The sequence below is a fragment of the Camelus dromedarius genome, chromosome 8 (assembly GCF_036321535.1).
Source record: "Camelus dromedarius isolate mCamDro1 chromosome 8, mCamDro1.pat, whole genome shotgun sequence".
Taxonomy (NCBI): Eukaryota; Metazoa; Chordata; class Mammalia; order Artiodactyla; family Camelidae; genus Camelus; species Camelus dromedarius.
The window spans coordinates 31,639,970-31,654,430 of record NC_087443.1 but is presented as its reverse complement, the minus strand read 5'-3'; the positions used below and the strand labels follow the sequence as shown (position 1 = coordinate 31,654,430).

Genomic DNA, 14,461 nt, shown 5'->3' with positions numbered 1-14,461 from the left:
ACACTTGTCTTCATGTAGCAACAGCCTAGAAAGGTCAAAAATCTTTTGTATAATTGATACTGTTTCCATCACTGTATTTCTATGAAGAAACTGGAGGGAAAGAGGAGCAAATAATTTATTATGTTTTTATAGGTAAAGAAACTGAGGCACCAAGACAGACTATTTCTTGCCTGAGACCACAATGGTACATCATTTGCAGAAATGGGACTGCTGCATCCTCTTAGTTGTTAGCTTACAGAGTAGTTTTTCCATATTGCTCTGCACTGCTAATATAATTGAGGTTCCAAGTAATAATAGAAGATGGTCAGGGCAAAGTAATGGTAATGAGCCAGAGCTAGAAATGAAAATAGAGTCCAAGTCCTCTTAACTCCCTGCCCATTGATCCTGCCATTAAACTGCAGGACTAAATTACTGGACTTCATCAAAAAGTGACAGCCTAATGCTATTAGAGACTAGCCAGTGTCAGTTCAGTTAACTTTTCATTATAGATGGACAGAATAATTCATATTTTGACTTACCTAAGGGAAAACCATCTCAAATTGGAATTCCTTTTGGACATTGTCATTTCTTCTGCTATTTAAGTGTTTACTTGTGTGGTGTAAAAAGGATCTTGGTTAACTGAATCTCATTAGGAGTCAGAAAAAAACACATTACAAGTTAAAAATAATTACCTCTTTGCTTAAAAAAAGATGTGAATCAGCAAGCTAGAGAGCTCAAGTTTTCAATGGGTTGGCTCGTCCATTGTGTCAGTGTGAGGGGTAATGTGGTCCATTCCAACTTCTGAGAACAGGCCGGGTAAGAGAGTTTAAAAATGGAAAAGAAGGAGGAAAGTCATCTTTTGTCCTATGTTTAAGATATCTGTTGCTTAGCTTGGTAGGTTCAGATGACTGAGACCAGTCATAAATCAGAAATCAAGAAACTTTTCACCAGACCCTGAATAACCAAAGCAATCTCGAGAAAGAAGAACAGAGCTTGAGGTATCATGCTTCCTAATTTCAGACTATAATACAAACCTACATTAATCAACCCAGTATGGTACTGGCACAGAAACTGACACATAGATGAAAGGAACAGAATAGATAGCCCAGAAATAAACTCATGCACTTGTGGTCAAATAATCAATGACAAAGCAGCCAAGAATATACAATGGGGAGAAAACAGTCTCTTCAATAAGTGGTGCTGGGAAAACTGGACAGCTACATGTAAAAGAATGAAATTGGAACATTTTCTCACACGATATGCAAAAATAAACTCAAAATCAATTAAAGACCTAAATATGAAACAGGAAACCGTGAAACTCCTAGAAGAAAACATAGGCAGAACACTCTCTGACATAAATCATAGCAACATTTTTTTGGACCTGTCTCCTAAGGCAAAACAAACAAATGGGACCTAGTTAAACTTAAAAGCTTTCCACAGAGAATGAAAGCGTCAACAAAATGAAAAGACAACGTATATATAATGGGGTAAAATATTTGTAAATGATATGGCCAATAAGGGGTTAATATCCTAAAAATATAAACAGCTCATACAACTCAATATCAAAAAAACCAACAACCCGATTAAAAAATGGGCAGAAGACTTAAACAGACATTTTTTGAAAGAAGACATACAGCTGGCCAATAGACACATGAAAAGGTGCTCAGCATTGCTAATCATCAGAGAAATGCAGATCAAACTATAAGTGAGTTATCACCTTACATGTGTCAAATTGGCTATCATCAAAAATACCACAAATAACAAATGTTGGCGAGGATGTGGAGAAAAGGGAATTCTTGTTCACTGTTGGTGGCAACCAATGTGGAAAACAGTATGGAGATTCCTCCAAAAACTAAAAATAGAACTACAGTGATCCAGAAGTTCCACTCTTGGGTATATCTGCAGAAAATGAAAACACTAATTCCAAAAGATACATGCACCCCAATGTTCATAGCAGAATTACTTACAATGGCCAAGATGTGACAGCAATCTAAGTGTCCATCAACAGATGAATGGATAAAGAAAATGTGGTATATGTATAATATATATGTAATATATATAATGTAATATTAGTCATAAAAAAGAATGAAATTTTGTCATTTACAACATGGAGGGACCTAGAGGGTATTATGTTTAGTGAAATGTCAGAGAAAGATAAATACTGTATGTTATCTTTATATCTACAATCTAAAAAATAAAACAAATGAATGACTATAACAAAACAGAAACAGACTCACAGAAATAGAGAACAAATGAGTGGTTACCAGTGGGGAGAAAGAGGGGTAAGCGGTAGGGGAAGAGGGGGAGGGGAGGTAAGGGACTAAAAGGTACAAACTACTTTGGATAAAATAAATAAGCTACAAGGATATATTGTACAGCATAGAGAATATAGCCAGTATTTTATAATAACTTTAAATGGAATATCATTTATAAAATTTTTGAATCACTTTGTTGTATATCTGAAACTAATATTGTAAATCAACTATATCTCAATTTTTAAAAAAGAAACTTTTCACCAATAAAAAAGTTTCTAAGAAATACAATACAGTGAGGTGAGTTTTCATTGTATAAGCTGACACATGGTACTCTTCTCTTGTGTTTTCAAGGGCATGGGCACTTTGACCTGCTGGAAAGAATATAAAGCTCATGTAGACATCCTCAGTGGTGAAACTCTTCATATGAATCAGAACTCCAGAAAGGTAGGGGCCAATGAACAAAGGTTTTATTACCTTCATAATTCTTTTCCTAGTTTTTTACAACAAATTAGCATACGAAGAAACATCTTTGGGGTTACTTAGTTTCCCTGGGTATCTCCCAGGTATATAGGCCATCTACATCTATTAAACTTCTGTTTTGTTTTTTTCCTGTTGAAAAAAAGAAGAAAAAAGAAACATCTTTAACGTAATACTTCTGGTTTTAATTAAACTGACTTTTTTAGGGTTCCATGTAGCTTTATGTACATCATTATTTTTAACCTTTGCAACAACCCAGAGAGAATATTGTTCTACAGATGAGGAAGCAGATGTTGTTTCGCCCCTGGTCATACGGATTGCATAGTAGTTAGATCTGGATTTAGAATGTAGGTCTCCAATATCACTTCTAATATTCTTTCCACCATGTTATAGAAGGGCTACGGCAATGTTTAAATTTTTACCTTTAAGTCAATTTCTAGCTAAATTTTTGGCTACTTGATGGCTTTTTGAGAAATAGAGGCAAGAATATTTGTTTTGCCTCCCTATTTTTCTTGCTGTGTAGACATTAGACATCAGATTGTGGGTTTTTTTTGTTGCAATAAGGTAGAAATGCATTTCCTCAAAAGTGTCTGGGCACCAGATGCCTATTTGTTTTGAGTTCACCAAGGGTACCATAAGTCGAACTTGATGGTTGCAGGCAGAGTCCTGAAGTGAGAACTGTGAGTTGACATGCTATAAATAAAGGATTTCCTATAGTTTCTAAAACAAGATAGAAGACACTGGTGGATAAACTGAGCTACAAACTTTTGATATTACTGCAGCCTATATGAGATATTAGAGAGCCTTTAAATTTTTAGAGAAAAAGCAAGCAAGTATTATTTTCATTGAGCATCTGCTACTACCAGTTCACAAGTTGTAACACCAAAAACAGATTCCAACTCAGCCTCCACCCAGTGAAATATTGTTTTAGTGATTTGGTCATGAAATTATCAAAACCAATAATGATTTTTTTAACATTTTTTATTGATTTATAATCATTTTACAATGTTGTGTCAAATTCCAGTGTAGAGCACAATTTTTCAGTTATACATGAACATGTATATATTCATTGTCACATTTTTTTCTCTGTGAGCTACCATAAGATCTTGTATATATTTCCCTGTGCTATACAGTATAATCTTGTTTATCTATTCTACAATTTTGAAATCCCAGTCTATCTCTACCCACCCCCCCACCCCCTTGGCAACCACAAGTTTATTTATTTATTTATTATTTATTATTTATTTATTCTATGTCTGTGAGTCTATTTCTGTTTTGTATTTATGCTTTAAAACCAATAATGATTAATTTCTATGGGACTGCATCTAGAGGACTTCAAGCAAAGCCTCTGTCTTCTGTAACCAATCATTCAACCAAATAAATATGTGAATATTCTCCTTCATGCACCTAGTTCTATGTTAGGTACTGTGGTGCCTCCTCCATAGTAAAAGCTTAATGTCATTCAATAATGATTGAGTCAGTGAAGGAAACAGAAAAAGTCAAAGACATGCATTTGCCCAAAAGGTGCTGACTTCCTAGTAAAACTGAAACATACCAAAGAAATTAGTGTAGCAAAGAAATTATTTTAAAAACACCAAATCTCATTTTTATTTGTATTTTTTTAATCATGATGCTACTCCCTATGGGCTCAGAGTGATTACTTTTGAGGAAATAATCTAAGTTTCTATAGGATCTACTCTGAGATCATGTCCTGAACTATTCCATACCAGGGGAGGTAGTAGAGAGGAAAAAGCTAAGTGTGTGGACTCTGGTGTCAGATAGCCTAGATTCATACTTGGCCTCACTACTTACCAGGCAAGAGATCTTTTAGCAAGTTACTTTTCAATATCACATTTTTCTCATTTGAAAAATGGGGGCCAGTATAGCATTTTCCTCATAGAGATATTGTGAGGATTAAACAAGATATTATTGTGTAATATGTTGGGGTTTTTTGGCTGAAAACAACGTAAATTAATTTTTTCATAATTCCAGAGGTTAGAAGTCTGAAATGGTGTTGGCAAGGCCATACCCCCTCTGAAGTTTCTGGGGAAGAATTCCATTTTGCCTCTTCCTAATTTCTGTTAGCTTCCAGCAATTCTTGGTGTTCCTTGGTTTGTAAAGCATCACTCCAATCTCTGCACTTGGCCTTCCTCCCTGAATGTGTATCTCTGTGTGTCCTTCCCTCCTCATAAAGACAGCAGTCATTAGATTTAGGGCCAACACTTACCCCATATGACCTCATCTTTTTTTTTTTAAATTAAATATAGTTGATTTACAATGTAGTGTTAGTTTCAGGTGTACAGTGAAGTGATTCAGTTTTATATATATATATTCTTCTTCAGATTCTTTTTCATTATAGGTTTCATTATAAGATATTGTATCATGTGATGTTTATATAGAATATAGCCCAACACCTTGCTAATAGCTATTACTCAGTATTATCACTAACAATATTTCTTTCAGATTAGAAAAAAGACTTTAAAATCTAGACTTAATTAACCTTCTTATGACCTTGCCAAATTGTCTGCTTCCATATGCTGCCTGCCAGATTGCTCACTTACAGATGAGGAACCTATGTGCTTACCTGTGATAAATAAGACCACTGAAGCTCAATACTATGTAGTAAAGAACAGGGTGGGTGTAACTGAAAATGTACAACTACACAAACCCTAGGAAAGCAGTTTTCTGTGCAGGGGCATGTTATAGTGAGACAAAGATAACCATGAGTCAGCCAGACCTCACTTTGATTCGGCTCAATACTAAGCCTCTTTGAATGATTCCTTAGTTATGTGCCTTTGAGGAGTTACTTAAATTCTTTGGGCTATTATTTTTCTTATCTGTAAAGTTGGGAAAATAATATCTAAATCACTGAGGTTTTTGTGAAGACAGTGACTACAGAGAGTAGGGGCTCAGTAAATTTGTTGAGGGCTGCGACCAGCCCTGTGAATGTTCTCTTTTTCCTGCAGCTATCTTGGGAAAAGAGTAGCAACAGGAGGGGTGGCGGGCAGGGCAGCCCCTCAGCAACATTTTGATGGATGTGATTTACACGTCTGTCACAAATGGTTGGCCAGTGTACAAGAGGGCCAGTGAAGGTAGAAATCTAGTCTGGGCTCCATTCTCCAAAATGTGCAAGGGGACTCTTACTAATTTGTACAAAGTGCTCTATTCTCCACCCTGTTTCTGTACCACTTCCTGGCTTTCAGTTCCTTCCCACCTTCTGAAGGTTCTCAGTAACTTCATGGGGCCATGACCGGTCACTGCTGTTCCCACTATAACCTACCTCACACTTCTCAGGTCATCCTCTACCATTTGATCCTGCTATGAAAATCCTAATTTTCCAGAGTCCCACTCCACCAGTGCTCTTCTAAGAGTCAAGTGCTAGTTGCATAAATGAATTCCAGCTAAGGAAGACCTTCCTTTAGTTATACTGTCTCTTGGCATTTTAACAAAGGTTTCCAGTGTTTCAACCCAAAGGAGCAAACAATGTGAGGGTTTGAAATATCAAGGTGAAGCTAATGTAGACAAGCAGTTTGAAAACAGAGGGGACTTTTCAGCACAGCACATAGCAGCTGTCCACTCTGGCCATGTATAAAACTGGAGATGGCATTGAGCATGGACCAGGAAGTAGAAGCTGTGTACACTTAATGAACAACCCTGCCTGTCGCACATTGGCCAGTCCATTTAAAGAGTCAGAAAGAACTTTGGACCCTACACCAATACCAACCTCTGAAAGACGAGAATGTGGGAGGGGAAGATTTTGTGGTATAGTAAAAAGAGAACTGCCTTGAGAATTAGGAAACTTGGATTATAGCTCTGCCTTCACCACTAAGTAGCTTTGGCCTTAGGAAAGTCAACTGCGTGCTTACACTTCAATGACTTCACTGTGGACTGAGAGACTGAATTAGAGAAACTTTTTTCAGGTCTAACCTTCTGTGTTGCTTTTTTTTTTTTTTTTTTTTTCCATTGCAAACTGATTAGCCTGAGGCTGGGGAGAAGAGGGAAACAATGCTGAATTGTAGCTTAAAAGGTATTATACTGAACTTCAAATCAAGAGTGCTGGCTTCCAGAGAGGCAGAATACATTAATGGTTAAGAATATAGTCCTTTATTCCTGGGCCTGGGGACTGAATTTGGACAAATCACTTAACCTCAATTTCCTCATCTGTAAAAGAGGAATACTAATACCTATGTCATAATGTTAATGAGAAGATTAAATCAGCTAATACTAACAAAAGGACCCAGCGCAGTTCCTGATACCTAGTAAGTTCCCAGTACTTGGTGATGATATGTTGCATCCTATCTCTGCTACTAAATTAATTCTTGATTGGCCAGTCATTCACCTCTCTGGGTCTCCTTAAAAAAATTTTTTTTGGTCCATTCAGAGAATAGGTTATTTTTAAGGTGCTTTCTATTTCCATATTTCAGTGTCTATCTTTTTGTTTGTAATAGAAAATTTTGTTTTAGGAATTTGGCCAGTTTTGAAATTTGAATTTTGAAATCCTCCCATGTACACAAAATAGTTTCCCCAAAAGATCTCCAAGTCTGAACTACTCCCATTGTATGCAGGAGGATCATTGCTAGCTACCAGGATATGAGCATTGTACAATTTTAATCCTAAAACTCTTGCTTCTGTACCTCCAATCCCAGTAATGTAAGGACGTACATCTTCACATGTCTCGGTCTCCTCTTTTGTGAATTATCTGTTCAAGTCTTTTGCCCATTTTTCTATTGAGTTGCTGCCTTTTTATTATTGATTTGTGAGAGTTCTTTATATATTTTGGACATAAGTTCTTTGTTGGATGCTCTCTGTCAATATGCCCAGGCATCCTCACTAGTTCAGATGTGCTTCCTTTGATTAAATCGCCCTAGAGACTGAATTACTATGTTGTCCTTATAGTAGTACCTCAGCAAATGTGGAAGTAGTGGAGTGGAGATACTATATTTTGAGAAGATAGGAATACATATTTTATTCATTTGTTTATTCATTCCACAAATCTTTGAGCACATGTTTATTGAGCATTAATTATGTGCAAGGAACTGTGCCAAAAATGTAGGTTTGCTTCCTTCTGAAGTATTAGAACTCAGTTTGGGAATTTTACTTACACATTGTCATTGGTATAAAATAAGAATCTTACAGTAAATTTAAACATTTTTTAGGAACCCAGAACATTCCTGAAAACTGAACAACTGATAGCCACTACCTAAATGAATATCAATTACCTGTAAAAGTCCTGTGCAAATGTTAAAAATGCCTTCTAGATTAAGACACATATTTTCATTCATTCATTCATTTATTTACCCAAATCAAATATTTGTTAAGCACATATTATGGAAGCATGTTAAATGGAAAACTAATTTCCTATATCATTCATTTCTCAGCATCATTTCTGGGAGAAGGACCCATGTTGGCAAACAGGCAGTTATTTGTCTACATTTATATTTTTCCCCCTTCCAAAATACAAAATTGATAAGAAAGCAGCAAAGGCCATTTTAAAAGAACCATCAAATCTTTACCATCTTCTCCAAATTCTCTTAAGTGATTTCTACATCATGGGAATTAATGAAAATGGCATTTCCCAATTAACTTGGGATTCTGAGTTAGGGTCCTATCACATGTTATCCTGGGTTTATAATCTTGTGGTATTTGTGAAATTTGCCTCTTCTTGATAATAATCATGTTTTTGATTGAATAGATAATAGGTCTAATTGCTTCAGGGCCTTAAAGTAGCAGCATATATAGATGCTATAAGCTTTGCTTAAATTTTAACAAGTCTATTACATGAGTTACTCCCTCTGATGCTGGATAAGCCAAAGGGCCCTGTTTCAACCTAATATATACATCTTAGCAAAGCAAGACATGAAGAAAGGAATGCAATGCTTTCTTATAATACTGAGACTTAATTTTGTTTATACTCTAGGCAATGAAACAGTTAGAAACTAAGTAGAATTGAACCCTACTACACATAGACAGCAAAAAACTACAATTTCTCCATATGTCTTCTTAGGGACATAAGACATAATGTTGCTGGGTGGGGTTAGTTATTACGTTAGTACTATGTTTTAAATTTGTGTTATATTGATGCTCTGAGATAACTCAAGGGACCTTTCAGTAATTCTGTGTGATATATAAATGTTATGGGAAGAACTGATCTCATTTCAAGATTAGGGTGAATAAAAGAGCATTATAGAAAAAGAAAAACATGATGCAGAAAATGTAAGTTTTGTAAAATTTCTCCTAGCATATATTGCTTGGCATATAATAGTAATTCAGTATATTTTTCTTGATTGACTGATTGAATGAATGAATACATATATTTTACTCGTTCAGGTCTTGTCCCTTACTCTTATCCAATTCTCAATTAATAGTAATTACTTCCTGAGCCTCTAGACAAATTTTAGATAATTTGGCTCCCAAGTCTTGGGAGATAGAATGGCTTTTAAAGTGCCTAATTAAGAACAATTTGTTAATAATTATATCTCTTAGAATAATATCCTTCCTCTTTTCACTCTTTTAAGCTGTCTTTACACTTTCCAAGTCTCATGCTGCTTCTTATTCCTTAGGCTAGTTTTTATTAAATAAAACAACAAAACTCTGTTTCTCCCTGCTTTTTAATAAATGTGACCCTTTCTGTCATCCTTTCCTTGACCCTTCCAAGTCAGTAGTGGTTGCCGCAACTGACTGCTGACAGACAAGATGCCAAGTGCAATGGCTAAATTTAAAGAGCAGCATTCACACCTGTTGTTAACTGGCAGTGACCAGTCTCACGCCCACAGTTTCCTCCACCCTCTGCCCTCTAACCAAGTGCAACCCATAGCCCATCCTCTATGTGTTCACATAAAATAAGTACTGATGAAGATTATATACATTACATCAAAATGGAGAATGAATATAGCATTTGACACTAAATCAGTCCAGTTTCAGAGAAGCTGAAATTTGGGCAACACCCAGCATAATATAAAGATGTATCTGACCTTGAAATAGGCAGTCGGAAGCGGCTAGGTATTTGTTGAATCTCTGAAGACTACTGATGGACTTATCTCTATATTTTTAGACCTGCCATGCTTTGTGAAATTAGTTTGGCTATCAGCATTAGAGGGCCCTGTAAATGTAAATGTGTGTAAAAGAGGCAACCCAAGAAGTACATTATCATCTAAGGAGTCAGTTTAAATTAATTTACCAGATTGGCAACTCTAACAAGGAAGAGCTGTGTAGGAAAAAGATAGTAATGTAAATAATTCTGATAGAAAATACACATAGAAGGTGAGAGAAGGGGGCTGTGGCCCAGCCAGGCAGATTACGCTAATCAAATAGGCCTGATAATCAAGGGTGTGGCAGACCTCATTGTCAGACCAGCTCACATCAGGTATCAAAGTACTATGATAGAAAGTCCAACAACAAATTCTGAGAGTTTAATTTCACCTGGGCATTTCCTCTCAGAGGAAGCCAAGCTGGTCTTCCAAAGGGCAGAACAGGTGCCTTGTAGGTATAGTAGGAGCAAAGAATTGGAGGTTAGAAGGTCAGAGCATGCTCAGGGTATGGGTAGTAAATACCTGGACAGTAGAGAGAGAGAACGGAGCCTTTTATTGATTTGGAATTTTGTTATAATTCAGCCTTATTAGAGAATGATCTTAGGATTTGCAGTGGGCCCTTTTGAATACTCTGGAGTGGATGATGTTGGGTTCCATAAAAATGTGTGCTGAATTCCTATGCACTTAGGAGGTGTGGTTTATTTGAGTGTAGAATTAGTGTCTTGCCCCTTTGAACCATTTCAGATAGAGACAAAAGACTTCCTGACTCCAAAGTTCTAGTAAATAGCAACGGTTATAGGCCACAAACCAATTCACACAAAAAGGGCAGTGTTAAAGTTAGCCGCCAACCTCTCAGATCCTGAGAAACATGAACAAAGGCAGTCCTATTTGAACAAGTCCTGCCCTTCTCAACTCAGTGTTTCCCTGGTGTTATTATGCTCTTGACAGACAGGGAAAACAAAAAACAAAAAAACTTGAAGATTGGATATTTCTGAACTAAAAGAATGTTAGATTAGGGTCACTGAGTTATAAAATGAATATGGAGTCAGCCATACTTTGGAGGCCGGGCCATGAAACCTTGCTACACAAAACTGTTAAGAGGAAGCATGTAAATAAAATCTGTGTAAATTATGTACGTAAGGTATGTCAATGATCCAGTGTGAGGCTGCAGTCTCTACTAGAGTAATGGAGTGGGAGTATTGGGGGATGAAAAGAAGAGAAACAAAAATAAGGGAGGAAAGAAAAAGCGTGTGTGTGTGTATGTGTGTGTGTGTGTTTGATGAAGTCAGACTAGAGACAGATATTGACAGGAAAAGATATGTGGTGGGGTTTAAGAGTCGTTGAGCCCTTCTGCAGATGGGTTGGGGTAGAAAAATAGGAATAACAACAACTGAAAAAATAGTGAATCCCAATAGTCAGAAAACAGATCTAGGCTGTGATTCATGATGCATATTTGAAGGCTAAAAAACCCTTTTCTCTCACTCTCCTTCATATACTTTTACCTGATCTTTAAATATTGCAGATCTCACTTGAATAATTATTCACATTATCAGTAAACCATGAAACATAGACCCCAGATCTCTAAGCAGATCCCTTTCATATTTTCTTGCTCATGTCAGTAAACTGTGTGCATTACCTACCCTAGCTATTCTGGAATGCTTAGACAAATACTCTAGTGAGTTGAGTCATACTTTGGAGCTGACTTTAGTGTACATTTTTGTAGGAAACCTAGTTAGGGTTTCATGCTCCAGGAAATCTGTTCTGATTAGTTTCAGCTAAAAAAAAGATCAACCTGTTTTAAGGATTGGCACAGAAAACAATTCTGCAGCCATGTAGGTTTCAGTGACCATATTTTTGTAATTATAAAAATAACATGCAGATGGGAAAAAGTTAACCATTTAAAAGAATAGCTACCCCTTAAAGCTTCCCAGCGGTAACATGTTTTCTTGTTTATTCTTCCAGAAATCACTGTCAATCTAGAGGATGACTTTCTCGTGAGCTATCTACACTTTCTCCTTAATCGGCTTAGCCAACTAGTTAATGTGAGATATGGCCTTTGCAGTTAGGGACAGGTTTTCCCTGTGAAGAGATAATTGACATTTGTTTAATTTCTAGCCCTGGATTATTAGAACTCAGTTTAGTCAGTGGATCCTCAAAATACACAGCCTACCTGTGGTTCATCAATGATATCATCTTGATAGATAAAAGATGGTAAAGAGATAAAAAGAAAGCTTTTTGAAACCTCCAGTTTCAGGTTTGTGTACTTAAAAAACCCTCTTTATTGTGCTTCTTTTGCAAATCCACAGAACTAAATCTCAGTACTGCAGGATGCATGTCTAATTTTCATACTTAGAAAAATAGGGGAGGGCAATTCCAGTAGAACTTTTCAAAGTGTAAGATGTATGGAGGACACAATACCGATTCATAGCCAGATTTGCAAAGACACAGAAAATAAAAACAAAACTAAAATCTGTGGTAATCCTAGTAAAAAGTTGTGAAGAGGCAAGAGAGATAAGGGGAAATCACACTGTATGAGTAGATACATAAAATGCAAAAGGGATAAATATAGATGGGTGGAAAATGATTGTAAGTGAAGTTGCTCCAGGAATGTCATAGATTTCCAACTAGAGGGATTAGTGTGTGCAGCTGTTGAATGGGGGGCTTATCTCATTCCTGAGCTCTCATGTTCCACAGTTGAGCAACAAATGCCTTTTGGGTGAATGGTATGAGTGTCTCACCTGGAAAAGCCAATCATCTTACTGTCCTGGGGCAGGGTGGAAGGATGAAACAAACCAAAAGTGCCACTTCATTATTTAGCTATTCTTGGCCCAAAAAAGTACCATTTCAATAACTTTAAAGAATACTATTAGAAAAAGTGTTACAATAAAATTGTGTGCGTGTTGTGTTGTTTTGTTTTAAATTTATCACCTTAGGCTACACTACAAAAATGTTTCCCAAAATTTAGGATAATACTTTTTTTTGCTTACCAAATTTTTCCTGCTCCAGATTTTAAAAGGAGGTGGGAGAATTAACTAGCTCATAATAATAAACAGCAAGGAAATCCTCTTCTGAGGAAATTCAGGAAACTCAAATCTCCCTTCTTTCAGTCCTAAATGAGCTATCATTATAAGCTTGTTTCTGTGGAAAGAAGTATTTTTCAAGACAGTTATTCCAAAGTGTATTCTAATGGCTAGTTTAGCTAAATTATGAAAATTCATTGAAATAACCTTTACATGAGTTTTATAATCTACCAGCGTGTTCTGTTTCTATAGTTTAGTAAGTTCACGTAAAGTCAAAGAGATAAGAAAATAGAGTGTTGTTTATGGAGAGTGTAAGAATATCAGTATAAAGGTGCTATAAAAATGAATTGAGTATTTTAAATGCGTACAGGTCTGTTAATTCATTCTGATAACGTGTACTCATACGGGGACTGGTATACTCATTCCACCCCTCACATACTATGCTACATATCACGGTCATTAAATCAGCCCATCATGTGCGTTTAATTTCAGCATATCCAAATACCATCAGTTATGAATGATAATTCTGGGTGTGTTGTTGAGAGTTCCAGCATACCTAGCTAATGATTACTAATTGGTGCCAATTTTGCCAACTTAAACACTCAACGAAGTACACATCTTTGCACGAATAGCCATTTCCCCAGTTACCCTTGTCATAGCTGTATCCTTGGTGAAGATTAGCCGAATCAAACGTGCCATCTCTCTTGCTGATATTCTGAGGGGTTCGGTGCCAATTACCGGTTCCCTAGAATTTGCCCGTAATTGACTGTGTCCCACAATAGGTAACTCTGGAAGTGACAGGCAGTCTCTAGTGTGGTTCTCCCGCCTGTCGATTGGGTCTTGCAAGAAGCCCCGCCTCATCAACTCAGTCAAGGGCGGCAGTTGGTCCGGCGCCAGTGAGTGGCGGGTGTTAGCTCCGCCTCGGCCGTCCGCTGCGCTGCCTGGGTCGGCGCCGTTTCCAGTTGAGAGATGGCGGCCGCCGCAGGTAGATCGCTACTGCTGCTTCTCTTCTCCCGGGGCGGCGGCGGGCGCGCCGGCGGCTGCGGAGCGCTGACTGCCGGCTGCTTCCCGGCTCTGGGCGTCAGCCGCCACCGGCAGCAGCAGCACCACCGGACGGTGAGCGAGCGCGCCCGGCGGCTCCGGGGAGGGCGGGGCGGCGCTGGCGTGTGGGAGCCGCCGGCAGGCAGGCCGCCGGGGCAGCGGGCGAGTTGCCTCAACTCGCGGCCGCTCCCGAGGTTGCCGGGCACCGAGGAGCCGCGGTGCCCTTCAGGCGCCTGCGGCGGCAACCAGGAAAAGAGGGAGGGCGGAGGAAGCCGACGGGAGGAGGAGGGGCGGCGGCGGGGATGTTCCCGCAGGACCGGGGACACCAGGGCGGGGAAGGGACGGGACTTGAACCTCTCCCTGACCCACCCCCGATCTCGGTCCCTCCCTCCTTTTTCCTTAACAGCTCTGCCCGGTTGCTCCCGAACTGAGCCTCGTGCAAGTTGTTCTTTTTCCTCCTCCTCCGGGCGGGTTGGAGTGCCCGAGTTGCCGCGGCTGCCTTGTGTATGTGTCAGGAGAGTGGCAGTGCCATGCTGCTGGGAACTGTTCCCGGAGGGCGACCCAGGACCCCAGTGGGGCCGCTCCCTCGTGCTCTCTCGGCCCTCTGGGAACGGGCTAGACGGAAAATCAAACTTTATCACCCTCTGTGACTTACTGCGTG

General features: G+C 38.5%; 1 protein-coding gene across 4 annotated transcripts in view; it reads left to right on the top strand.

The window, feature by feature from the left end:
* MCU (mitochondrial calcium uniporter) overlaps positions 1 to 14,461 on the top strand; it is a 199,191-nt gene that overhangs the window by 32,246 nt on the left and 152,484 nt on the right. For 2 of the 4 annotated variants that reach the window (XM_031462183.2, XM_064488074.1), the window contains exon 1: positions 13,744 to 13,875. Coding sequence is in view for 2 of the 4 variants with exons in the window: in XM_031462181.2 (XP_031318041.1) it covers positions 13,729 to 13,875 (147 nt within the window). In the remaining 2 variants the exon portion in view is untranslated. Of the gene's footprint in view, positions 1 to 2,585; positions 2,679 to 13,719; positions 13,876 to 14,461 lie in introns of those variants that run through there. The other 2 variants (XM_064488075.1, XM_031462181.2) reach the window with 2 other exon arrangements.